This window comes from Bidens hawaiensis, unplaced genomic scaffold (genome assembly GCF_021521415.1).
Source record: "Bidens hawaiensis isolate Kalapana, Puna unplaced genomic scaffold, B.hawaiensis_p1.1 tig00012273_1, whole genome shotgun sequence".
In the NCBI taxonomy this organism is placed as follows: domain Eukaryota; kingdom Viridiplantae; phylum Streptophyta; class Magnoliopsida; order Asterales; family Asteraceae; genus Bidens; species Bidens hawaiensis.
In genome coordinates this window covers 134,004-161,680 of record NW_027491995.1, presented here as the reverse complement: position 1 = coordinate 161,680, position 27,677 = coordinate 134,004, and the positions used below count along the sequence as shown (strand labels likewise).

Sequence of the window (27,677 nt, the reverse complement as noted above, 5' to 3'; positions counted from 1 at the left end):
TGACATAAAATGTCTGAGGATGTCCAGATTTAACTACGCATGATCTAATTATGTGAACAATTTATGATAACATCATTCTTAAATTGATTCATAGTAAACAATGTGTCATTTAAAACAATTTTAATGAAAAAAACTCATTACGAGGTTAATGTATGGGCTGAAGTTTGAAACGTGAAATTATGTCTATGGGGTTGTAACTAATCTAGATTAGGGATCGGTTCATGTTAATCGGCCTATGTTATTAGGCTTCAAGATGTTTGAAAGTATCGAAACCCAACGCTCTTAAAATTTGTTTTATATCAGTTTTCCAGGTATTCGAGTATAGAGTTTTTTTGGGTAAGGATTCTTAGGGTTAACGGAGATCAAGACAGATGGGTTCTTCGGACTAGAGAAAAGTCAACAAGCCTAGCCCCCTTCAGCATCAATAATTGTCGCCACTAGCCATCATACCAAAATAAATAATAAATAATAAAAAGGCTAGCGGGTATGCCTACATTTATACATTTTTTCTATAAACTAAATAATTTAATTGCCACTCCATTTTAGCCAAAAACTTAGTTTTTAGACCACCCGCTAATGGCGACTAAATGGAGCAGCTTTGGGCGCGGAGGGAGGATCACCGTAGTGTGGTGCGGAAGGTGGGGGCGTGGTCACAACAATAGGCACAGAAGGGTGAAAATTGGTGGGGCATTCCTCCTTCAATGGCTATATGGCCGTTGTTTTTTTGTTTTTTTAATCAAGTTAACCATTTTCTATATAAATTCAAACCATTTTTTTATTTTTTCCTCAAACAACTCTCAAATTTTCACACCATCATTTCACTTAAAAACTCTCAAATTTCCACAACCATGAATCCGAGCTCAACCCCAAACCCAAACCTAAACACAAGCTCGAGCTCAAACCCGAAGCCGTGGGATCTAGCTCAAATGTGGCGGGCTAGTTTGCTCTCAACTAACAATTACTCTAATAATCCTTTCTATGCCCACCAACATCGATCTGTAATGACTCCACCCATGCAACCGTTTACCATCGATATGTTCTTTCAACGACCAATGTCATATATGTCTTCGCAAGTACTCGAAACCCAAATACCCGAAACTCAAATACCCCAAACCCAAACACCCGGAACCCAAGTACATGAACCGCAAATTCGTCATAAACGAAGTGGGAAATGGATGAAGAATTAGCGTTTGTGCGTGCATGGATTAAATCATCCGAAGACTCAATTCAAGGTAGCTTATACAAATACTAATATATATTCATGTTTTATTAATTTGTTGACTAATACTAAGCTTTTATTTGTAACGAAGGTGATAGTAAACATACCTCTGAGTTTTGAGAAGAAATACGTACTAAGTTCTTTGCTACAATGGATCGAGGTTTCTATCGCGGGAATGATTCCTTATAACAAATGGAAGGCAATACGCACAAAATAACCAACTTCACCAACGTTCACACCCACGTTACAAACAATGGGAGAAACGAGGCATGAGCGATGCCAACGTGATGGAGGCTTGCTTAAAACAATACAACGCCGTTTATAATGCAGATTTCAATATTATGGAAGTTTGGAGACAATGCACAAGCTCGCCAAAGTGGCATCTGGTCCCAACATCATCACCGCGACCGTCCAAACGGTTAAAGACATGGTCTACTTCGGCTAATTAATCGTCGTCTCAAGCCATGTCAGATGGTTGTTGTCAATTTAATCTAAAAGAGTTTGATCCCGAATTTGTTTTTGATAATCGGATGAGTTACCACATCCAGTAGAAAGAGATAAATTCAAGGCAGTGACTAGAGGTGGAAGATCTTCGTCTAGAATGACATCCTCGATGAGTTCCGAAGTGACCTCGCTTTTTGACAACTTGGAGCTTAATCTAAACAAGATTGTCAATGCTAAAAAACACTCAATCTCACGAGAATGTATGAAGAAAAAAAAGTGATGCATGCAGAATACAAAGCGATGCACGAAGACAGAAAAAAAAGTTCACTTGGAGCGGTATCCGAGCTCCTCGCAAAGGATCTATCGCATCTAATTCGGTCACGCGGGCATTTTTGAAGGGAAAAAAACAAGGATAATGGCCTAATATGAAAACGATGACGATGAATATTAATTATATGTTGGTTAATTTAAGTTGTTATGTTTTCATTTTTTTGTTATTTGTTTGTATATATTTTTTTTTGTATTATTTTATTTGTATGTTTTTTATTTTTATTTTTATTTAAATTTTAATTTTAATATTATTATATTATTATTTAGTTTCATTTAATTTGTGTTTTACACAAATAAATAAATAAATAAAATGTTTAAAGGCTATCACCACAAAGACATATTATAGGTTGAGGCTTCAAAGCTCTCAATACCCATATGACGTTCACATGACATTGTGAAAGGGTTTTGATGCTCCTTACCGTAAAGAATAGTTTTTAACATAAGCATATATTATTAATTTATCATTAAATTATATATGCTCTTTTGACTTTGTAAAAGTGTATTTTAATTTTAATTAGTTGTATGGAGTTGCATGAGCTTTGACATTATAAAGAAAGATGACAGATAGACATACAGACCAAGTAAAACCATTGAAGAATCTTTGTTTCTACACCTAACAATTTGACTCCTTCATACTCAACCCATCTTCCTTGCACGATCCAATCTTCATCTTCAACTTCTTTTCCGAATAACTTTATTAATATTTATATATCATCAAATTGCAATCCAATCCAATCATGGCTGCACCAGGAACCGTAGCTGGCCGGAAACTAGTGGTGATCGGTGGTGGAATCGCCGGCTCCTACATTGCTAAATCTCTCCAGTTTCACTCCAATCTAACCCTCATTGATCCGTACGTACGTTTCCTTAATTCTTACTCATCTTTTCCATAGAGGTGCACACAGAAGAAGCAGGTTTGGAACCGATAGAAACTGTAGGGCCAGGTCCGGTTTTTAATTCTCATCACTGAAATTGATAACACCGAACCAAACTGGATTTCCAAAAACCAACCAAAATATAATCCTAGCTAGTCAGGGCTGTCTTTGAGTTTTCAGGTGTCCCAAAAAGAAAATTAAAAATGAACCCTTGTTTAAATAATTTTTTATATAAAGGTTGGTTTTTAAATTTTTTCTATTAATATTAAAAATGATTGCTTTAGTGGGTAAAGTCTTGTGGGTTTAATTGTAACTCATTTAAAGGCTATCGTTTAATTATTTACATATACAAATAAATAAAATTTTCCATTTAAAAATTTCAGGTCGGAATGGGCCCCAAGAGGTGGCCCATCCCCGCCACACCTGAAACCAGTCAAGAAACAGGTTTGTACTTAACCCAATTTTAACTTTTTGTTGACCAACCCGAACACTTTGGAACCTGTTTGAGCACCTCAACGCTAACTTTTTGTCTGGTGTTTTAAATTATGGTTATTATTATGCGAAATTGGTGGGATCTAAGAGTGCAATAGTGAATAAACAGGAAGGAATATTTGGAGATTCCATGGGCAAGTTTAAGAGGGATGGTGGAACCGAGTTTTGCAGAGAGATCTTTGATCCAGCATAAAGACTATTTAACGGGATCACGCCTGATCGTGTCGAATGCTGTTGATATACGTGAATCTGAAGTGCTAACATCTGACGGAAGATTAGTGCCTTATGATTATCTTGTTATTGCTACCGGTCATGGTGATCCACTACCGAAAAGTAGAGCTGAGAGACTTAAACAATATCAAGCAGGTATGACCAGTTACTTGATCATGTTATTCAAGATTGATAAACGGTAATTAAGGAACAAGTTAGAAATAGCGACTTATATTATAACTGTTAGGATCAAAATTCTCAACTAAGCTCTAACAATGAACACACCAATAGAACAGTAAACAACAGATCTAATCTTTTGAACAGATTAGTATCACATTAATTGATTTCATACTGAATTATGAGTCAATTAGTGTTATCAAAGTAAATTAGCAACAGAAATTAACAAGCCACTGAAGGTTTCATATGGAAGAACAATTTTGCATTAGTTATAACCAAAAGATTACATTATATTGTCCTCCCTCAACCTTAGCTCATCATTCAATGATACATGACACCTTAGAGGAATGCCACAAATATCACTTACGCGTTTTACATGCATTGATTTTAAAAAGCGTGCCCTATGCGTTTTGAACCCAAAAGCTGATGCGTGATGCACGAAGCATGCCCATCGTGTATGCAAGGTGTTCTTTAATAAACAAAGAAACAAAATACTAAAAAGTTATGTACATATAATATTCTCAGACCCGTTGATCAAAACTTTGTTCAATTAGATTTGAAAAAATCAGAACCATTTTTGTTTAAAAAGCCAGAAGAGCACAAAAGCGAAAGGTTCTAAAAAAATGAACAAAACCGCACTACTTTTTGTACACGAATCACAAGGTGGCTACATAGTTTCTTTTATAAATCTTATAGGTTTTTAACATGTAGCGATGCGTTCTCATCACCATATCGTGTGGTGCGCGCATTATGCGCTCCTGATGCACGCATTTTAAAACCAAGATTGGTTGTGGATGAAAGATATCCATGGTTAAATGTGTTAGAGTGTGAGCAAATAAGTAATTCATGATGTATAAATTGTAACTCAGGCAACCTAAAACAACTGCAAGATCCTTGTGGGCAAAGTAGACAATAACAATATGTAAGTTGATATTTTGTTTGAAACTGATTTATGTCTTGTTATAATAACAGAAAATGAAAAAATCAAAGCTGCTCAATCAATCCTAATCGTTGGAGGCGGGCCTACCGGAGTAGAACTTGCAGGCGAAATCGCAGTTGATTTTCCAGAAAAGAAGATAACATTGGTTGCTTGAATTTATTGGACCCAAAGCTTCCAAGAAAACTTTAGACTGGCTAAAATCCAAACATGTTGAAGTGAAACTGGAGCAAAGTGTGAATTTGGAGGATGTTGCAGAAGGAAGTCAGGTGTATAAAACTTCATCCGGTGAGATAATAAGAGCAGATTGCCATTTCGTGTGCACCGGTAAACCATTGGCTTCATCATGGCTAAAGAACACCATTTTAAGAGAGAGTTTAGATGATAATGGGAGTTTAGTTGTTGATGAATATTTGCGAGTCAAGGGTCGCAAGAATATATTTGCCATTGGAGATATTACAAACATTAAGGTAAGTTGCTAGACAGGCAGGCGGGTTGGGTTCACATTTTACCATCCCTGCTTAACACGCATGTAAGACAAATTATTACAAAATGATATAAACTCGGATTGTTTTGTATCATAACAGGAAATGAAGCAAGGTCATTTGGCTAAAAAGCAAGCATCAACTGCAGCCAAAAACATAAAATCGGTGATGAGTGGAGGAAATGAAAGCAAGATGATAAGTTACAAGGTGAGGTCATCAACTAAAGCCATTGTTTCCCTTGGAAGGCATGATGCTGTGGCTCAATTTCATCTTACTACTATGATTGGATTAGTCCCTGGGTTAATTAAATCCAAAGACTTATTTGTTGGGAAAACAAGAAGGGAATTGGATGTTGATTCTTATGTTCTTCATTGATCTTCCTTCATGTTGTCTCTCTTTCTTTGTGGCTTTGAAGATGATATGGTTGTTGGTTGGGCATCAATTATTTGTGTAATTATATACTCATTTGTTATATTTTTATTGTTCAAATTGATTTATTTTGCGCGTTGTCTAAGAACTTGAAGCATAAAAGTATGCAATAACCTTTCAAAGGTGGTAAGGTGATAAAACACTTTATTCCCCTTTAGTAGCAAACACATCGGGTTTAAATCTTGCTTGGCTTCCTACCAGTGCAAGCTATGATATACATGATGATGTTGGTTGACATTGTATTCATGAGGTTACATGAGTTTTCCAAGTTCTCATGCTTAAGAAAGCGTAACAACGCTATAGATGAAACACTGAGCAAACCCTTGTAACATCTCTTAAATGAATTTAATTCGGTTTCGTTGCTATGAATTTCTCACACAAACATAACATAAGATTCATGAGTTTGTAGCCTAGATGAATTTAAGTCAGTTTCGTGTCAGCGTATGATATGTTTACATATTGGCCATTATTATAAACTGATTGGGTGTTTCATGTCAAAACATAAAACTACTTAAATAATAAGTCAAATTTTGATTTGAAGGGCAAGTGATTGCCATTTCAGTGTAAATTTGTAATTTTGGAATACTGATGAAAAAAAAAAGATATATTCGAATTATTCGGTTTAAAGTCGAGAGCTCTTTCTTCGTCAATCTGTGAGTTGCAAGTCAATGTTCCAGTTGTGACAACATAAGTATTAAGATTCATGTCATAGCGTTCATATCGTTTCTATTCTCATTCCCGGGTGACTAGGGTTGCTCTTGAGTCGAGCCAGGGTGGGTTCGAGCTCGAAATTAAACGTGGTAGCTCAGCTAAGCTCTAGTTCGAACTTGAAATTTGAAGTTAAACGAGCCTAAGATCGAGCCAGCGAGCCGAGCCATTACATGAGCAGAGCTTGGAACGGGTTTGGCTTGGTTACAAAAATGAGGCAACTCGGCTCAGGTTGTTTCAAATCAAGGTTTTTAACTAGTTTATTCGAGCTTTTATCAAGCGAGCCACGAGCTTTTTGTGTCAAATACAACCCGTCATATCAGCTCAAGCTGAATTTAAAACCGAGTAGCCCAAGCTATAAATTATGGACGAACTTTATACAAGCTACGCCTAACTCACCAACTGTAGGACAACCCTACATGTGAAATATTTGGTTTGTATACTAAAAACAGACATTTCTGTTTTGTTTGCATGCATTTAATTAAATAAAAAAAGAAAGAAAAGAACCATACTGAACCAAACTGAATATTTGTATTTTTACTTTGAATTTTAATAAGCATTTAATAATTAATTAGTCATAAGTAACAAAAAGATTTAGCCCAAAGTTGGAAACAAATTCATTATTTTGAACCAGCTTTTTTTTTTTTTTGCCTAATGATTTCAAATCCAGAGTGAAACCAAACCTAAAACAGAAAAATAGCCCAAACTGAACGATATCCATAAAAACTCATAAACCGAACTTTCGGTTTTTGGTTCAGTTGGAGCCCAAAACCAACCAATGCACGTCCCTTCCGTACATAACACATACAATACTGAACTGGCCTGATCCGATAGAACCGACCTTGAAAAAAATCCTTTTAAAATTTAAGGGGGAAAGGTAAAATGTCTAACTTTAGTAAAGCTTATTCCAACCCTTGTAACATCTCTTACATGCACATGATAGATATATTTTTATTTTTCTCACAAAACACAGCACCATACTAACTAAAGAAGATTTAGAAAACATAAGCACCAACCCTATCGCGAGGAATCAGGCGCAGTTCTGAACCATGTTTAAGGAAAACATTTCCTGTCAAAACCAAATTAAATCATATCACAATCATAAACACACTGCTTCAACTGTATATACTCAAATCAAATGACAAAAAAAAAGTTATGATCAAGTGGTGTTTACAGTTTGGTTCAACGGGTTTTGACAAAATTATCTGTCGAACCGCTTATTATGGTTTAGAAGTTTGAGGGTTCGCTTCAGACAGTTTGAACTGATTTTTACATTTTTTTTCCAAAATCATTAGTTTATATTTACATTTTTATAATGATAAAGACGGTTATACATTACATATACATAATTACATATTCCAGGAACGAAATTGTAAATACATAAAAAAGGCTAGATGGCTGGTTTCAAGTACATAATCGTCAGCAAAACTGGTTAATAACCAAAAATGAAGCGAACTGTATAGAATATGTATTTTGTGGCTACTAAACAAAATATTTTGATACTGAAATTGGTTTGTATTTAGAATAGATTTTTAGTTGAAATTTAGAAATAAAACCCATATGGGTGATTCTGCATGTTTTCTAAGAAACCTAACAACTTGCACACAAATTAAAAATGGAAAGAGGAAAAAAGAACATTTTAATATACCTGCACTTTGCTGAGGGTTGATTCCAACACCATCTGTAAAGCAAAAACATTTTGGAGTTAGTATTTCCGGACAATATTCATAACATTGAAATCAATACTGGTATGAACAATGCACACATCATACATTTATATTTGAACTACAAATCCATTATTCAAGTTTCTCGGTGTAAAAATCATTCAGTCCACAGAGTAATAAATAATTTTAAGATTTGACAAGAAACTATTGCAGTTGAATAGATCAGTAATGGTGAATCATGAACGTAACAATGAGGACAAGAAGATATATCTGTAAAATCTTTTATTCGTGTGTTGATTTGCACTTTCAAATTAATCACACATCTACTCATTCAGCAATCAGCATACCTAATCCCTATTCAATTTCAACTTTGTAATCAAGTTACAAATCACAAATTCATTTAATCAGAAACATCCGTAAAGTTGCAAAGTGCATGACAAAATCACAAAAATTCAATTAAAACAACAAATGACAGATTTACAAATTACATAGCAAAAATTCAAATAAAAACATCCAAGAAATCAACAAATGAGAGATTCACTTGATCAAGTTGTAATCACCCGATCACAAATCAACAATCAAATTACATAACAAAATCAAGCACAAAGGTACCGACCGTTGGTGATGATAGCACTAGTTTGGGGAGGAACTTTGAATTCTTCAGCAGCAAACTTAAGCACAGCAGTAAACGGAGCTCCTTCTGGAACGCTAAACCTATAAACAAACATATTTCAATTCAATTCAATTCAATCAAAATTATTTTGAATAGAAAAACAAACCCTAGAAATTGATCACGAACACTTTGAACGGTAGCTTCGGATCGGAGGTGAGAGTAACCTTGAACGAAACCTTCCCGCCGGTTGCCATCGTCAGATCGGAGCTGTAATGGAATTATTATTAATATGTTGCACCACTAGTCAATCAACAAGCTATTTATTTAGCGTACGTTTCAAGCTGGGTCCGGGTGTAGATGATGGGTGAAGCCATCTCGTTTAATTTTGAGCTTGAGCTTAATTAAACTCACGCTGACTAGACTTGTTTAGGTCTTGGGTGTTCAAGGCTGGTCTAACTTGAACCGGTTGATTTTTTTTTTCAAAATATATTTAGAAAATAGAAAGACACCGGGTTGATTTTGAATGATATCATAATCATAATTATATATAATTGAAAGCGCTCCAAGCTCTCACGTCGCATCCCTCTTTTTCTCCGGCCACCACATGAGAAAAAAGCCGTCTTATTGATTGTTTTCTACTTTTTAATTGTTCAATTCATGAATTTTGTTCGTGTAAAGATTGTTAATTTTAGTGATAAAAATCACAGCGATTACAATAGTTATTATTATTAGATAATATGTAGTTCTAAACTAATAACTTAAGATAATTTGTCAAACATGATTGAAGTCAAAGTTTAATATCAAATATTATAAATAAACTACTTGCATGTTATCAAAAGATTTTTCTGGTTGGCCCTCTGTTCGTTTACTTATTTATACGATAAGTAAATGAAAAAAAAATTTCATTTAGTGTTGTAGAGTCATATAAACTGAATAAGTAGATAAGTTTTATAATGTGATTGAAATCAACAAAGTAGGAAGATTTAAGGCATTTTTCAACTTATTTTGAACATGAATTTATTATGACTAATAGTGTAGTATCTTTTACTAACCATTAATAATTTTTTTTTCCAATGTTAAGATATTTTAAGGAATACAACATTACTCTTTAATATGTATTTTTTAGTGTTTAAAGAATCAGGTTAAACTTTGATTATGTATTTTTAAATGGTCAAACAGCCAAACATGTAACTCTTAATAAAACTAAGGAAACATGTCAGATTAGTCAAGGTCAAATATTATGTTTTATAGGTGTATCATTTGTCTATTCAACTTCTTGAAGTTCTTCAAAGAAGAATATGCAAGTATACCGGCAAACATATAACACATAGCTTTTCATAATTTGAAAGCATTAACACCTACCCATTGTAGTATAACCTAACTTATTAAAATTGACACAAAATTCAATTTATGAATGTTAACATACATTAGGTTTACTCTTTATGAAAAAATTTCTTTTATTTAGTTTTTATATTCTACTTTACATTTAGGTGTGTTATGTGTGTAATCATTTAACCCTTTTAGTATATGTTTTCTATTTATATTACTTTACTGCCCTAATAATTTGAATTCTCTGTTGAATTCTCTGCTATTGCAGTTGCTCATTGTCTTAGAAAGCTGCTTGCATCATGAGTTTGTGTTCAAGGTATTTTTCACTTATTGTTTCATTTATGATTAGGTGTTTACCACTTACCAGTGTATTACGCGTGTTTTTGTCTTAGGTAACTTTTGTATGTGTCTTTTCTATCTTATTAGATGTTTACCTATGAAATTACTTTGCACGTTTATTTAGCCTTTTTTATTACTCTGTCTTGGTCATCGATATTTTTATTAGTTGGATAGTGCGAGCTGCAGATGACTATAAAAAAATACAAAACACTGGCTGTTAACAAAGCAAAAAAGTTACCATCCTTTAACCCGCCTTTCAAGAGACCACCACCAGTATGTAACATTGTCTGGCTGTAGATTCTTCATTGCAGTAGCCACAACATGGGCAATGGCAGCTTGAATACCCTTCATTGTTACTCTGATCTCGCACAGTTGCACTTACTCCCTTTCTTGTGTTAGTAACTGGTTCTTCCGATTGTATCGGTTTAACACGTGGCCTACCACGGCGTCTCGTACGACCTCTTGACCAATAGCTTTGTTTGATCCAGCCATTCATATTCTATAAGGAAACAAAAACGTCATCACTCAAGGAACATTTTAGTACAAGGATAGTAAGGCTAACTGGTAATAACAATGGCCAGTTGTTATTACTGATCACACTACTTTACGTGTCATATACACTTCCCTTTGTGAGTCCACTTGTGCTAGGTTCTACTTTCAAATAGTTAAACAATAAATCAAGCATCTCATATAATCACATAAAATTACATATCTTATCTCTAACAATTATGCTAACTTTCTCACATATTCTTACCTTACCAAGCTTGCTTGAGTGACACATGGCTTTCTTGAACTAAAATCTTATTTCTTTCCTTACTTAAGTCTCATTCTCTATTCGAGACTAAGCATGTAGTATGCTTATTTCTCTCAAACTTATGCTATAATACCAAATTGTGAGACCTTGTTCGATGCTCTACTTTAGCGTTAGATTTACTCATAACCATAGTTCTAGATATTATAGAAAATTAAAACTTTTGTCGAAACATTAAACTTCAAGCAGATATTACATAATCATTCAAATATTTTCATAACAATCAAACCGTTGTCCTTAAATATAATATAAAAAGTCACATTAAAACATCATAACATTCTTCTCAAGATGCCAGCCTCTTCAGTCCAACTCCATGTGCCTTCATTCAAGCTAGCTTCCTTAGCCTATTTACCTGCGTGCATAGTCAGCTACGCTGAGTGAGTTCTAGTTAAACAAGCGACATACATTACATTCATGTACTATTCATACGTATCCGGAGATACATATTACATACTTTACCTGTTCATCTCACATTAATTCATTATTTCTTTCAAACTTTCATCATTTCTTTTATTATCATACATAGTGCATACAAAACTATCTCTAATTTATAAAAATCAGTTTCGCCCTACAAACCTCAGATTTTATTAGGGTCTGGTGCCATTGATCCTTGGATATTATTAGGGTCTTGTGCTCATCATCCTCGGATATTATTAAGGCCCGGTGCCCGTCATCCTCGGATATTATTAGAGTCCGATGCCATTCTTTCAATACAACCGTACATACATTTCATTACATATGCATTTATATACTTTCACATATACTCTTAACCTTTTCTATTTCATTTATCAAACATTCACTTATTATTCACTTAACATTTAAGGTAAGTGTATTTACTAGTCACATCGAGTATGCACATAGCCCCGAAAACATAACAAGGAAATAGGGCTAGAAACTCACATGTGTCTTGTTCCTCTTTGAGTTAACGGTAACAATCCTCCTTAGCTGTGCACGACTTACTGTGTAATAATTATAAGCATCAGTTAACTACTTCTGAATATATCATACTTCTAGATTATTGAGCCCATAGCTAACGGGGGTTTGGGGGCAACGGGGTTCTAGGGGCGGCAACCCCTAGCATGGTCCTAGGGGCAGAGCCCCTGGAGGGGTTAAGCTATCATGTTAGCTTGGAAAAAAATTCTTTTCATTAATAATTCTATGCTAAAACTTCATCAGAAAACCGCAGTTCAAACCAATCTAATCGAGTTTTCAAACTAATTGAATCAAGTTTTCAAACCATTCGAATCGGGTTTTCAAACCAATCGAATCGAGTTTTCAAACCAATCGAATCGAGTTTCTAGCCAATCGAATCGAGTTTTCAAACCAATCGAATCAAGTTTTCAAACCATTCGAATCGAGTTTTCAAACCAATCGAATCGAGTGTTTAAACCAATCGAATCAAGTTTTCAAACCATTCGAATCGAGTTTTCTAGCCAATCGAATCAAGTTTTCAAACCAATCGAATCGAGTTTTAATTCGATTCGATCCATTTCTAATTCTATTCGATTCATATTCTAAATGAATCGAGTTTCTACAGAACTCCATTCAAGCATACTTTTTCGTGTATTTCTATTCTATTCACTTCCTTACATCTAGTCATGCTCGTTTTACTGATAAAAGGAGTTCGAGCCATAAAAACTTCGTTTACTCATTATAACACGGTCCAAACGTCACTTGTTTGTCCTTTTCATTCCAACCAACTTGTTTACATTCAAGTTTACATTTTTCTTACATAATAAGGCCCAATTTTCCGAATGAGCTGTTTGAATCTAGATCTATCTTTATTCGTGTGTTTAATCAACCAAAAACGAGCTTAAGGACCACGTTAGCTCAGATCTGGACACCGTGAAGCTACCTGGGTCATAAATGATCAAACTCCGGCCAACCATGGTGGTTAACGGTGGCTGACAATGCTGGAATCAATGAAAAACATTAAAAAACGCAAAGTAGAAAGCTGGACTGAATACAAAGGGCATATAAGTATATACGTCGTATATGTATGTGACGTATATATATTCAATGTATATGTATAGGTCATGTATGTATGTATGCCGTATATGTATATATACCGTATATGTATATAGAGTGTATGTATGTATTTGAGACGTATATGTATATAGTGTGTATGTACGTATGTAAGCCGTATATGTATATAACGTGCATGTATGTATGTAACCCGTACATGTATGATAGTATGTATGTATGAATACCGTATATGTATACATGGAGTGTAAGTATGTACACCGTGTATGTGTGCACACCGTGTATGTATGTAATCCGCGTATGTATGTATACCGTATATGCATATAACGTGTATGTATGCGTATGCCGTATATGTATATATGTATGTCGTGTATGTGTATGCCGCATATGTATATATGTATGCCGCATATGTGTATATGTATGTATAACGTGTATGTACCTATGTCGGATATGTATATACAACGTGTATGTATTTATGCCGTATATGACGAATATGCATGAATAACGTATGTGTATGTATGACTTATATGTATGTATGACGTATACGCACGTAAGCGCTAGACATGGACATATATGATGGTTAAGACAAGATTAAGTAAAGAATGAAAGGTAACGTTTAAAATGAGTAGGACTTAGGCCAATTAAGTAAACGAACTCTAGAAGTGGTAATTGATTAGTGCGCCTTATTACACAGTCAGTCATACAGTGTAAAGGAAGGGCATAACCGTCATCAAAAGTAAGACACATGTGAGTTTCTAGCCCCATTTCCTTTTTATGTTTTGGGGCTGTGTGCATACTCAGTGTGAAATGTTAATACACTTACCTTAAGTGGTAAGTGTATGCCATAGATGATTTATATTGAGGTTATGAATGAATGCTTGTCGGTGCATGAACGATCTTCAGATGTTGCACGTATCACCAAGGAAGGTGATTGCTAAAAGATTAAGGTGAAGGATGCCTAGTGTGCCCGCATGTTATGATGTAATTTTCTTTTTTTACGTTGGTACGTTATATATATATTTATTGTATATATGGTACGTGTAAGCATGTGTATGTACGGTATGCTGGTTGTACGCCAGGCATAGTAAGTTTGGATGGCAAATCCTTCTAACTTCTATTGGACATAGACGTGGCATGTGATAACGCAGTTAAGAACTATGAACCTTATACATGTTATAGATGATAGATGTCAACGTAGATAAAAACGGTGGACCTTATACGTATTGTTGATAGGTGCCAGCATAGGAAAGGACTGCAGACCATAAACGTGCTATAAATGTAGTGTGGTAGCATAGGGGAGGATTGCGGACCTGGTACGTGCTATAGGTGTCAACATAGGAAAGGACCACATACCTTATACGTGCTGTTAATGTAATGTGGTAGCATATGGGAGGACTGGGACCTCGTACGTGCTATGATATAGGTTACAACATAGGGAAGGATGGTTGACCTTGTACGTGTTGTTAATTCATGATGTTATAGGGAAGGACCACGAACCTTGTACATACCATAAATGGTGAACACATGTAAGGACTGCAGACCTTGTACGTGTTCATGACCTTGAGTATAGGTATAGATGACAGACTATGAACAGACTCTTGGTTGACTAAGGTAAGTATGAAAGTATGAAAGAATGTATGTATGAATGTATGTGTGTACGTATGTATGAAAGAAGCATGCTAAGTATATAATACGTATCTACGGACACATATATATTTGTTAGAGCATGAGTTTTATGCTGAGGATCCTTAATCCTTAACTATCTTATGGATAGATTATCCTTGAGATATGTATCAGGATATAAAGGATCAAAGATCCTCGGTATTATTTGTTTACTAATGATTGCATTTAGTATGGTGATGTGTTAGACATGTATAATAACTCTAAGATCCAGTTTGCTATACAAGACATCTATAGCATATGGTCAAGATTGAAGACTAAGCTAAAGCGAGAAGTAAGACCGATTGTTGAGTACTAGAAGACAAGATATGTTATTCTTGAAGACGTGCTTGCATCAATTATCCTCATAGAGTATTTTCTAGCTGAAGTATGAATCCAGGATCCTTATTCAACATAGTTATTGATGAACGATTTCGTATAAAGATTGATGTTTAAATAACCTCAACGGCTCATAGACCTAGTCTACCGCTTATTTCGTCATTAAACGTCTGCTAGCACGTGGTCAAATAACACGATGGAAGAGAGTGGAAGACTAGCGGGATTATAGGGCATAGTTGTTAGTTTATTGTATGTATTTTTCTTTATATACGGAGTCGAGATCAACATTAGAACACACCCAATCTCACGTATTCTAGTTGTTAAGATATTTTGTACTCACACATATAGCATTCGTTGATCATCAACTCCACAACACTTGTAACCTTCTTTTTACCATTAATAAACTTAATGGTGATAGTTTTCACCATCCGAGGGTTTTTTGTGCCGGAGATTCTTATAATCACGTACCATCCGACCAAAGATTACATTGTTAATCCTTGACCGAAGCAATCCGACCAAAGATTACCTTGCTAGTTTTTGACCGAAGTAAGATTATCATAATCAAGGGTTTTTTCCCTCGTGATCAAATCATTGTGTTTACCAAGATTTCTATTATACATTCGTTTATATCGTGTTAGCACTATACCTCACTTGACAGATTTGGATACATTATCCTTAGCTGATTTTTATCCAAAACAATTTGGCGCCCACCGTGGGGCAATTGGTGCTATAATCCATATTACTCCTATTCATTTTCGATTCTTTCATACCCATATCACTATCAATGGCCTCTCAATCAACCTCTGATTCATCAACCATGCCCTCAACGGTTCCTGTCTCATCAAGGACTTTGCCACCGATGCCTCCGCCAATCACGGGAGCACAACGACTGCTGCTGCTGGAAGCAAGACGGAACTACCAGTCTTCCAGAGCTCGAAAACCGCTGCTGCTACCCCGGCGGTTAATACTAACAATGATGTTTCATCTATGTTTTCGCAGGTTAAAGCATATATGAAGCAGCAGAGCAAAACCAACCAGAGGATCCTTCGTGAGATAGAAGATCTCAAGAAGACTAAGAGGCCAGCGGAGGATCACACTCCTCTTATGCCCAGGATGCTGGATTTCACCAGTCCAGGATCCATGGCTCAGTTCTCGCAAGGATCATCTATCCTTTAACAGGGGTCCATGGGTGAACAGTCTCAAGGATCCTTACTGTTTCGACCAGGATCATCTATCCTTCAACAGGGGTCCATGGGTCAGCAGGCTCAAGGATCCTCACTGCTTCAGCCAGGATCATCTATCCTTCAACAGGGGTCCATGGGTCAACAGGCTCAAGGATCCTCATTATTCCAGCAGGGATCACTCATCATTCCACCAGGGTCCTCTGGATTATATCACCAAGGATCCTATAATTCTTAACCTCAAGGATCCTTCCTTCAGAATCAAGGATCCTTGAGAATCCAACATCAACGATCCTCCGAAGTCCATGAAGGAGATTTCATTCCCATGCAGACTATCGCGTCGGGTGTTCCTACTCCTATCACTGACTCTTCTTATCCCAGATACTCATTCGAGATGCCAACTTTTGGCTAGCAAAGGGGTAATTTGTATGATTCTTTGTCCTTAGAAGCTAACCGTAGTTCCATGCAGGATGCAGGAATTTGCCAAGCAATGGCCAAGGAGCTACGAAAGCTCAAGGATATGATATCCAGTGTTCCAGGGGTGATACGACCAATTCCCGAGATACCCGAGGGAAGCCACAAGCTATCCAGATTTGCTCCACCTATCTGTGATGCTGAAATCCTGAAGCGATTCCAAACTCCCAACATGAATACTTACGACGGGACCACTGATCCTGAAGAGCATGTGGCACAATATAGAGAAAGGATGGAGATCAATCCTATTCCCGAGAGACTCAAGGAAGCTTGCTTGTGCAAAGGCTTTGGATCCAAATTGACAGGTTCAGCGTTAAAATGGCTGCTAAGTCTTCCTCCCTTTTCAATTACTTCTTTTTCTCATTTAGTTAACTTATTCAACAGCCAATTTTCCTGTAGCAGGAAATTTGAAAAGTTAACTACTGACTTATACCGAGTTATCCAACCGAGCGATGAATCCCTTAGGTATTTTGTTACGAGGTTTGGTAGGGAAGCTCTAGAAATCCCTAATCTTGATATGGCGACGGCTGTTAAGGCCTTCAAGATGGGACTTCAGAGGGGCTCCCCCTTTTATGATGATCTTGTGATGACTCCTTGTAGGTCTCTAGATGAAGTAAGAAACAGGGCACTCAGATTCATACGGTTAGAAGATGACAAGAGGATCCAGGATCGTCTGGGGAATCAAACAAAACAAGAATCCTCTAACAAAAAGCAAGGATTCTCGTTCAAGAACAACAACACAAGGCCGTATAACAAGTTCAACAACCAGAACGTACGAGCGGTCGAAGAGGGGGATGATGATGAAGACTATACCTGCATCTCCGACTATTGTTTCTCCGTGGATACTCATGGCTTAATCTGCGCCATGAAGGATCTGGGAGAGAAAGCAAGGTGACCCCGAAAGAATGAGAAGACGACCACCTTCAAAGACAAGTCTAAGTGGTGTGCCTTTCACGAAGATTTTAGCCACATGACAGATGAGTGCATTGGCTTGAGGAGGGAAATTGGATACCTCCTGAGCAAGGGTTACTTTAAAGAACTCTTGGGAAGGAAGAAATCCAAGATCCAGGATCCGGAAGATCTTCCACAAAAAACACCACCACCACCATACAGCATGATTCAAACTTCTTGTCCCGTAGAAGAATTCAAGTTAGATGATGAAAGAAGACCGCTTATACCCACTACTCGAGTGACTGATCAAAGAGTCTTCTTCGACTCTAGGATCCAGGATCCTCACCAGGATGAGCTGGATGTCCGAATGGTGAATTTCATCTCTGGAGGTTCAGAAATTTGTGGAACTTCTTTCTCTGCAGCAAGAAGACTTGCCAAAGAAATAATGATGGATAACAGAGACCGACCAAGAATATCCACCACTCTAACGACAGACAAAAGGATCTTCTTCGATGAGGAAGACAAACTAAACATCCAGGATCCTCACCATGACGGTTTGATTATTACTTTATTTATAGCTAACCATTATGTACGCAGGATCCTAGTTGACGGTGGGAGCTCGATCAACATCATCCAGCACGATGTCCTCAAGAAGATGAGCGTACCAGATTCAGAGATCATACCTAGAACATCAGTGCTAGTCGGTTTCAGTGGAGAAACCAAAAAGACATTGGGGGACATCAACCTCCCAATTTATATCGAAGGGTTAAATTCATATAAAAAATTTTGTGTTATTGATAACCTTTCCTGTTGCAATGTTATTTTAGGTAGGCTCTGGCTGCATGGAATGAAGGTAGTAGCCTCAACTTATCACCAATGCATCAAGTTACCTACTCCTTGGGGAGTGGTGAAGATAGTTGGTGACCAAGCGGAGGCCAAGAACTATTATTCTTCATCAATGAAGCCAACAGCCAAGAAAACTATAGCATAGCAATCACAGCAACATCCTAGGGACGTGCTGAAAGCTCGGGAGAAAGACCTTAAAGAAGTATCATTGGACCCCGAGGATCCAGAGATAAAAGTGTTCCTAGGATCCAGTATCCCCAGTAAGATTGAGAAGGATTTAGTATCCTTTTTAGGGCTAAGAAGATCTACCTTTGCCTTCAAGCACTAAGACTGACAATGAAGCAAATTAGGCCTTGATTTATCTGTTAAACCCGTCCATCAGAAGCGAAGAAAATTCGCTCCTGAAAGGAACAAGATCATACAAGAAGAAGTTGAAAAACTTCTTAAGGCCGGTATGATCAGAGAGGTTCAATATCCTCGATGGCTAGCTAATGTGGTCGTTGTTTCAAAAAAGAATGGAAAGTGGAGGGTGTGTGTCGATTTTACCGATTTAAACAAGGCATGCCCCAAGGATCCTTTCCCATTACCACATATAAGGATCAGTTGGGAAAGACTATGAAGGTATACATAGATGATATGGTGATAAAGTCGAAGAAAGCTGAGGATCACCTTAGAGACCTAGAAGAAGCATTCAATATCCTCGACCAGTATAACATGAAATTGAATCCGTCAAAATGCCACTTTGGTGTTAAGGCTAGAAATTTCTGGGATATATGGTGACTAAAAGAGGAATTGAAGCAAGCCCCGAGCAGATTGAAGCCATCCTTAATTTGAAGTCTCCTGCAAACGCCAAGGATGTCTAAAGGCTCACAGGAAGAATAGCCACTCTCAATAGGTTCATCTCGAGATCCTCCGAGAAGTGCAAAGACTTCTATGACATCCTTAGAAAGAATAAGAAGTTTGAGTGGACAGAGAAGCACGAGGCTGCGCTTACAGCCTTAAAGGATTACTTATCCTCAGCTCCAGCTCTAATGAAGCCCGTGGATGGAGAATCCTTATATCTATATCTTGCTGTCTCAGGAAATGCAGTAAGTGCCGTCTTAGTAAATGATCATGAAGGTGAACAACATCCCGTTTACTATGTAAGTAAAAGTCTTCTAGATGCAGAAGCCATGTATTCTCATTTAGAAAAATTAATCCTTGCACTCATTATGGCTTCTACTAAATTGAGACATAATTTTCAAACTTATCCTATTATTTTGAGAACTAATTATCCTGTGAAGAATGTTCTTAGAAAACCAGAGTTATCAGGTAGAATGGCCAAGTGGGCTGTGAAGTTAGGTGCATATTATATCCAATACGAGCCAAGAACGACAATCAAGTCTCAAGCACTAGCGGACTTTGTGGCTGATTTCACTAGTGACCTACAAAAAGAAGCTGACTTGGAGGTCCAACAACTAGAAATGACTAAGGATCCTTGGATTCTCTTCACAGATGGAGCATCCAACGCAAGAGGAACATGATTGGGGATCCTACTGAAATCGCCACAGGGGGACATATTACCCCAGTCTATAGCCTGTGAATTTCAACAACGAACAACGAAGCAGAATATGAGGCTTTAATCGCAGGTTTGCAATTAGCTAAGTGCATGAGGATCAGGTATCTTCAAGTATATATAGATTCATTGTTAATTGCTAACAACTTTAATGGCTCATATGCTGTTAAAGGAGAGAAACTAATCAAATATCTAGAACTTGTGAAGGAATTAGCAAAATCCTTCGAATTGTTTAGCATTGATCAGGTACCAAGGAAGAAAATGCTGGGGCAGATGCTTTGGCGAATTTAGCCTCATCTCTAAAAATTCTAGAAGACACAAAGATTCCAATCATTCATGTTCTCTCACCAGCAATAGGAGAACAAGAAGTTGGGGAAATAACGAATGACAAAGAAATTATACTTTGGGATCCATTATCCTCAAATAACCAAGAATCATGGATCCTTCCGATTAAGAAGTACATTCAAACAGGAGAGATTCCAACTACCGAGAATCCCAAATCCTTCAAACTCAAGGTATCACAATATATTTTATTAGATGAAATGCTATACAGAAAATCTCTTGCAGGTCCATACTTGAGGTGCATTGAGGATCCTGAAATCCAAGGGGTGCTCAAAGATTTTCATGAAGGTGACTGTGGTAATCACACCGGAGGTAGAGCCCTGTTTTCTAGAATTCTGAGAACATGATACTTCTGGCCAACAGTGAAGAGATATGCAATGGAATATTCAAAGAAATGTTATGCTTGTCAAAGACATACAAACATCCTCCACCAGCCAGCAGAACCTATGTATCCTATATCATCTTCATGGGCTTTTCATGAAATGGGGCATGGATATTGTAGGCAAACTACCTAAGGCACCAGGAGGAAGAGTATTCATGCTTGCAATGACGGACTGCTTTTCAAATGGATAGAAGCAGAAGCTTTTGTCCAAGTACGCAAAAAAGAGGTGATATCTTTAATTAAAAAAATATTATTACTAGATTTGGTATCCCCTTAGAAATTATTTGTGATAATGGTTCCCAGTTTATCAGGAAAAGAACCATTAACTTTTGTGATAGCTGGGGCATCAAGATGATAACTTCTACTCCAGTGCATCCTCAAGCTAATGGTCAAGCGGAGTCTAGCAACAAAATCATCATCAACAACCTAAAGAAGAAACTAGGATCCAAGAAGGGAAAGTGGGCCGAAGAGCTACCTTATGTTATTTGTGCCGACAGGACAACACCCAAGAATGCAACAGGCCAAACACCCTTTTCATTGGTATTTGGATCAGAAGCAGTAATCCCAACAGAGATGGTGGTTCCTACAGTAAGAACGAGCATCCGTGATCCTGAAGCCATTGAAGAAATCCTTCTCGAAGACTTGGATACTGTAGAAGAACTCAGAGACCTAGCCAAGATCAGAATGGCAGCTTATCAACAAAGGGTAGCTGGGGCATATAACAAAAACATAAGAGTCAGGAGATTTCAAGAAGGAGATTTAGTTTTGAGGAAAGCCTTCCAAAACACGACCAATCCGGCTGATGGGAAGTTAGCACCCAAATGGGAAGGACCTTATCAGATCGAGTCGGAGGCAAGAAAGGGGGCATATCATTTGTTCACAATGGAAGGCAATAGATTACCAAGAGCATGGAATGCTATCCACCTCAAGAAGTATTTTTTCTGATTAGGATCCAATATCCTAGTAGGTTATATTTTCCTAAAAGGATCAAGGATCCCCAAAATCGGTAACAGCTATCTGATCAATTATTCTTTTTCTTATTATTGATTTAAGGATAATATATTCTTAACATTTTATCTTTTCCAAGTTTTAAGTAACAATGCAGGATTATAATAATATACTTAATGCTCAAGAGGCTGGCCACCTCTCCTTTTCATTTGAGGTATTATCCTATTTTTCTTGGCCTAGTCCATGTTTGGATATGACCCCCGATGGTCATATCCTCTAAGGTTTAAAGGTTTTCACCTTTATTATAAATAGAGTTTCTACACTCTCGCCTAGAGCGCACATTATCCAACGTATAGTTCGGGGCAGCGGGACCAGTATACGCTTAGTGGCTGACAATTTCGTTGTTTTCGCCTATATGGAGGATCCTACGAGTTATGGTAGACGTACCATACCACCGGTTTATAACGTTTTCACGTTATCTCAAGACAAAGGTTTCTAACATTTTCATTTTAGCTAAGGTTTATAACATTTTCACGTTATCTCACGATTGGGCTAAATCCCGGTTTGGGCGAGTCCCTAGTTTAACATCAGTTTGGGCTTATCCCCAGTATTTGGGCTTGTCCCCAGTTTAACTCACGTTTGGGCTTGTCCCTAGTTCACGGGCTTGTCCCCAGTTGCACGGGCTTGTCCCCAGTTAATTTTATGGGCTTGTCCCCAGATTAATGGGTTTAATCCCACTAACACTACAAGGTGTTTGCAACAGATTTTCTAAGTTCATTGTGAGGATCAAAACTCTAAAGATCCAGAATTCTAAAGTTATTCCTTCAAGGATCACTGAAAGTTCGGTACTTATGGTAACTTAGGTCTACCTAGACCTTCTGGTATGATCTCTATTAATGAATTTATGTATTATCTTAGTTGCAATAATTTTGGATATTTCAACTTAGAAGGTTATTCCTTTGAAGATATTTTATTACAAAAATCTTTACCTACTTTTAAGGATACTTTGTCCTACTGTTTGTTCTTTAAGGGTATTCTATCCTAAGTAATCTTCGTAAGGATCATTTATCCTAAAATCTTTAACTTGAGATTATTTATCAAAACTATCAATAATACTAAAGTTATATCTAACAAACTTTTAAAAGTAAACAACAGGCAAATAGTCAAAAGATTTATATTAATTAGAATAAGCCACCAGGAGTTATCCAAAATTCTTAACCCAGACTTCACCATGAAAAAGATGGACCATCCATCCGGGTTAAGTGAGTACTACTAACTATTCATGAGTGCAGGAAAATTAAAAACAGGGGCAACAAAGACTTCATCCCCACAAACAGAGGATCCATCCACCTTTGTCACCCCCATAAATTGTCTTAAGGATCATGGATCCTTTATCCTAATTACTATTGTTTATTACAAACCAAAGCAAATTGTTCATAAAAACATCAACACAAAATAAAATGGGCTTGGGCCTTGTCTTTTATATCCTTCATCGCCCACTTATGCTGCATCATCACCCTCAGCAGCACCAGCTCCTTTACCACCTTCAATCACATCTTTAACCTCGCTCGTTCCAGCAGCATACTCCTCAGCCATCTTAATATCCTCATCATCACCAAGAGCTGCCAAGCTAGCCTTCCACTTCAGCACATTCCAGGTTGCCTTATTAAAAGCGGGATCACCGGCCTCTGTCGCCATCTTAATCCTCGCTTGAAGCACTGACCTGGCAACCCATATCTTGGCATCTTTGGTCCTTTGCTTGACTTCCTTTTGGCGCTGGATTTCTGCTGTGGATTCCTGATCCTTGAGCTGTTTCTTGAGCTGGGCCAAAGCCTTGTCCTTGTTGACCACAACATTCCCTAACGCAGATAGCTTGTCACTCATCTGACCGACGATCTTTTCATAATGCTCTTTAAAGGCATTTATAGCCTGTGGACAACCGTATAATTGGGATAAGTAGGATATTGGATCCTTAAATTCAATATTTCAGGATATAAAATACTTACTGAGAGGAATGTATCATAATGGGTCTTGAGATAGGAGGACCTCTTTCTCTTGGAAGCAGCGGACTTAGCTCTAGTCATTGCAGTCTTGGGTTCAGAACTGGTGGCTGTCTTGAGGATTTCCTTCTTAACATCTGGAGGAGTGAGCATTCTGTCGATATCTTTTAGAGAGAACTTGCTAGAAGACCTTTGAGACTTCTTAGCACCTACATAAATCCGGTTGACAGATAAGTACTCTATACAGTGTTATTTATTTAAATATTTTCAATAAACTTACTTGACATATTCGAATCCAAGGAGATCTCGCAGAAAGCTTCGATAAATCGGGCTTGAAAGGTTCTAACCTCGGTATCCAGTGCTAGGAACCGTTTTTTTTTCTCTTCTGTGCCAGGTAACTTGCCTAAAGAAGCAAAGTTCTCAACTTCAAACAAAAAGGAAGTTTCAGAATTAAAGTTAAAGCATCAAGGATCCTGCTATTTCTTAAGGATCCAGGATCCTACCCTTTCTAACCCACTTTGAAGGAAGATCAATTCCTCCTGGTATTGAGTCACGTTTTACAACGAAAAACTGATTCCTCCACAAGGAATCATTTAAGGTGAGTTTTAGTATCGGGTGAGGTTGTCGAGGCTTGGATTTAAAGATAAATCGGGCAGGACCGTGGGTAGTAAGGGTGTACAAGTGTGATAACTCTGGAAGACCAAAGTCAATCTCTTGCTCCTCGATGATTCTCTCGATAGTGCTCAGAACCCTCCAAGCCATGGGCATAGCCTGTATATAGGATATGCCGGTGGAATTGAAGAAACTTTGAGTGAAAGGAGGAAAGGGGTACTTGTAGGCGATCAGAAACGGAGTTGCCGGAAAACACACCCAGACTTTGGAATATACGTCACAACGGATACTAGCTTCGTAAAGTCGAAATAGGGTTTTCGGAGGAAACAGCAAACGGAACTTGTCGATCTCGGGATCTGTGAGTTTAGAAATATCGGCAGACAGGTTGGCTATGAGGCATTGTGGTCCCATTTCTGACAACTCGGAATCGTCGGAGATTTGTTCGGAAGGTTTAGAGGGAGACATATGAGAAGAAGATGAAGCAGCAGACATGATTAAAGAAAATAAGAAAAGAATAGGAAGGATACCTGATGCGTCGGGTGGAGATATGATTATAACCAAAGATATAGGACGGCATATATAGACGGTTATTATTAACTCGGGGGTTAAAATGGTAAATATTCTGGCAAAACCGTCCCATCTATCAGTTTTCGCAGAAGTTTGAATTTCAAAATGACAGTTGTGTTCCACTGTCACCCGCCATTTTGGGGGCAATTGTTATGGCATGAGTTTTATGCTGAGGATCCTTAATTCTTAGCTATCTTATGGATAGATTATCCTTGAGATATGTATCAGGATATAAAGGATCAACGATCCTCGGTATTATTTGTTTACTAATGATTGCATTTAGTATGGTGATGTGTTAGACATGTATAATAACTCTAAGATCCAGTTTGCTATACAAGACATCTATAGCATATGTTCAAGATTGAAGACTAAGCGAAAGAGAGAAGTAAGATCGATTGTTGAGTACTAGAAGACAAGATATGTTATTCTTGAAGACGTGCTTGCATCAATTATCCTCATGGAGTATTTTCTAGCTGAAGTATGAATCCAGTATCCTTATTCAACATAGTTATTGATGAACGATTTCATATAAAGATTGATGTTTAAATAACCTCAACGGCTCCTAGACCGAGTCTACCTCTTATTTCGTCAAAATGTCTGCTAGCACGTGGTCAAATAGCACGCTGGAAGAGAGTGGAAGACTAGCGAGATTATAGGGCATAGTTGTTAGTTTGTTGTATGTATTTTTCTTTATATACGGAGTCGAGATCAACATTAGAACACACACAATCTCACGTATTCTAGTTGTTAAGATATTTTGTACTCACACCTATAGCATTCGTTGATCATCAACTCCACAACACTTGTAACCTTCTTTTTACCATTAATAAACTTGACGGTGATAGTTTTCACCGTCCGAGGGTTTTTTGTGCCGGAGATTATTATAATTACGTACCATTCGACCAAAGATTACATTGTTAATCCTTGATCGAAGCAATTCGACCAAAGATTACCTTGCTAGTTTTTGACCGAAGTAAGATTATCATAATCAAGGGTTTTTCCCTCGCGATCAAATCATTGTGTTTACCAAGATTTTGATTATACATTCGTTTCTATCGTGTTAGCAAAATACCTCATTTGACAGATTTGGATACATTATCCTTAGCTGATTTTTATCCAAAATAATATTTATATGTGAATGTATTGTATGTCGCCTGATTAACTAGAACTCACTCAGTGTAGCTGACTTTTACACACAAGGCTATCCAAACGGTGTTGGCATCCAAGAGTCGTTGAAGAGAAAGTTTTATACAAATGTAGTTTATTCCGCGAAAGTTTTTGTAAACTCTGATAATTAAGGTGTGTTCAAGTGTTAACCCAACGGTTTAGTGATGATCGAAATTTCTGGAAACATTTTGCAATAGTACATTTAGGAAGGTGATGAGTGAGATATACGAATGAGTTGATTCGTCTTCCACTGTTCAATATATAATATCAGATCTGCACACTTCCCTAGGCAGATGAATGAGTTCATTCGTTAATTTTGATTTAACGAATGGCCACTCAATTTGTAAGCCATTCGTTAACACCCTAACGAATCCACTTAAATTAATAATCATAACGAATATCCCATGATTCGTTCTTCATTCGTTATCATAATCAATGACGAATGAGGTCATTCGTTATTAGGCCAGCGGAAGCGAACGTGATGGAACGACTGGTTACATTTGTTATTCTTATTCAATATGAATGACCTTCATTCGTTATATATAATGATAGCGAATGGGTGCCGTTCATTACAATCAAAGTAATGAATGGAGAATTAAATAACAAAGTAAAACTGAAAAATTTTCATTTTCTTCTTTTCAATGATTAAATATGCATTGAAACCCGTGTCTTGATAAACTTTACGTTAAAACGTTTGCCACTAGGGGTAAAAACCAATACCTTAACGTGTATTAAGTGGAAAGCACATAAGTTAAAAGACTTAACATAAAATGATTAATTTAAAAATGTGTGAAAATCCTTTTGGTATTTTCTTATTCAAATTATACCCTTTAGCAAGGAAATAAAAAATAAAGCAGAAAACAAAATAAAATAAAATATTTTTGAATTTTGAATATTTTTGAATTAAAAATAAAATTAAACTAAGACAAATATGAAATCTATTCTATGAAAGATGTACATATTTTTGTGAGTTAAGCAGAGAATCATATTGACCAAATCGCCTTTCTATCGCAGATTTATATTTCAGCGTTATTATGATTGACGTTAAGTCGGTCATTGATATTGTTGTCCACTTAAATCTTATAACAAACTTTCAAGTATTTTTATGATATGATGCAGTTTCAATTAAAGCACAGAATATCAGTAACAATCAGCCTCTAATCTCGATTCAGGCCTAATTTGACTTTTACCATGTCACCCAACTTGACTTAAATCATTATGCCTGAAGATCAAAATATACGATTTATATTGATTAAGCAATCTTAGTTCATAATCCTCACTACAAGTTACACCACCGTTATCAAGCAATAAACCAAGCTTCCTTTATTGTGAATGAGTATGCACGAGTTCATATGTATGGCTTACAGACATTGTATCCGCTGGGGTCTACTTCTTATTGGTATTAAGACGCACGAAAGGGAGGAAAAATGTATTAATCACAACAGATTTTGATTAGGCTAGTAATGAATTTGTACGAAGTACTACAGTGATCAAGTTTATTGACTTATGGTTCGCTCTTAAAGCATTTGAAATACTTAGATTATGAATATACAGATAATAAGCCGCATAAAGACATATAGTGTCTAGAAACTGGATGCATCCCCTCAATACCGGATTTGAGGCCATAAGACCATACATCATTGAGGTGTTAACCATAAAATAGATGAAA

At 36.9% G+C, this 27,677-nt stretch overlaps 1 protein-coding gene and 1 pseudogene across 2 annotated transcripts; one reads left to right on the top strand and one right to left on the bottom strand.

The window, feature by feature from the left end:
* Positions 1 to 2,701: 2,701 nt before the first annotated feature.
* On the top strand, positions 2,702 to 5,765 carry LOC143540530 (uncharacterized; annotated as a pseudogene). The gene is made up of 4 exons (XR_013136609.1): positions 2,702 to 2,846; positions 3,470 to 3,726; positions 4,720 to 5,154; positions 5,272 to 5,765. The product of XR_013136609.1 is annotated as an uncharacterized LOC143540530 (transcript).
* Positions 5,766 to 7,169: 1,404 nt separating this feature from the next.
* LOC143540529 (ubiquitin-fold modifier 1) lies at positions 7,170 to 8,935 on the bottom strand. Its single transcript, XM_077033560.1, has 4 exons — positions 8,770 to 8,935; positions 8,587 to 8,684; positions 7,955 to 7,987; positions 7,170 to 7,375 (listed from the first exon to the last, which is right to left on the bottom strand). The coding sequence occupies exons 1-4, from the start codon at positions 8,835 to 8,837 to the stop codon at positions 7,302 to 7,304; spliced, it is 273 nt and encodes a 90-aa protein (XP_076889675.1). The 5' UTR covers positions 8,838 to 8,935; the 3' UTR covers positions 7,170 to 7,301.
* Between the last annotated feature and the right edge of the window lie 18,742 nt (positions 8,936 to 27,677).

What these genes read in the sequence shown, in the direction of transcription:
- LOC143540529 (XM_077033560.1), bottom strand. Translation starts at nt 8,837, where the DNA reads ATGGCAACCGGCGGGAAGGTTTCGTTCAAGGTTACTCTCACCTCCGAT. An exon ending in CCGAAGCTACCGTTCAAAGT is followed by an intron (nt 8,685 to 8,769) that starts GTTCGTGATCAA and finishes GTTTGTTTATAG; the next exon opens with GTTTAGCGTTCCAGAAGGAG. An exon ending in TAGTGCTATCATCACCAACG is followed by an intron (nt 7,988 to 8,586) that starts GTCGGTACCTTT and finishes TTTGCTTTACAG; the next exon opens with ATGGTGTTGGAATCAACCCT.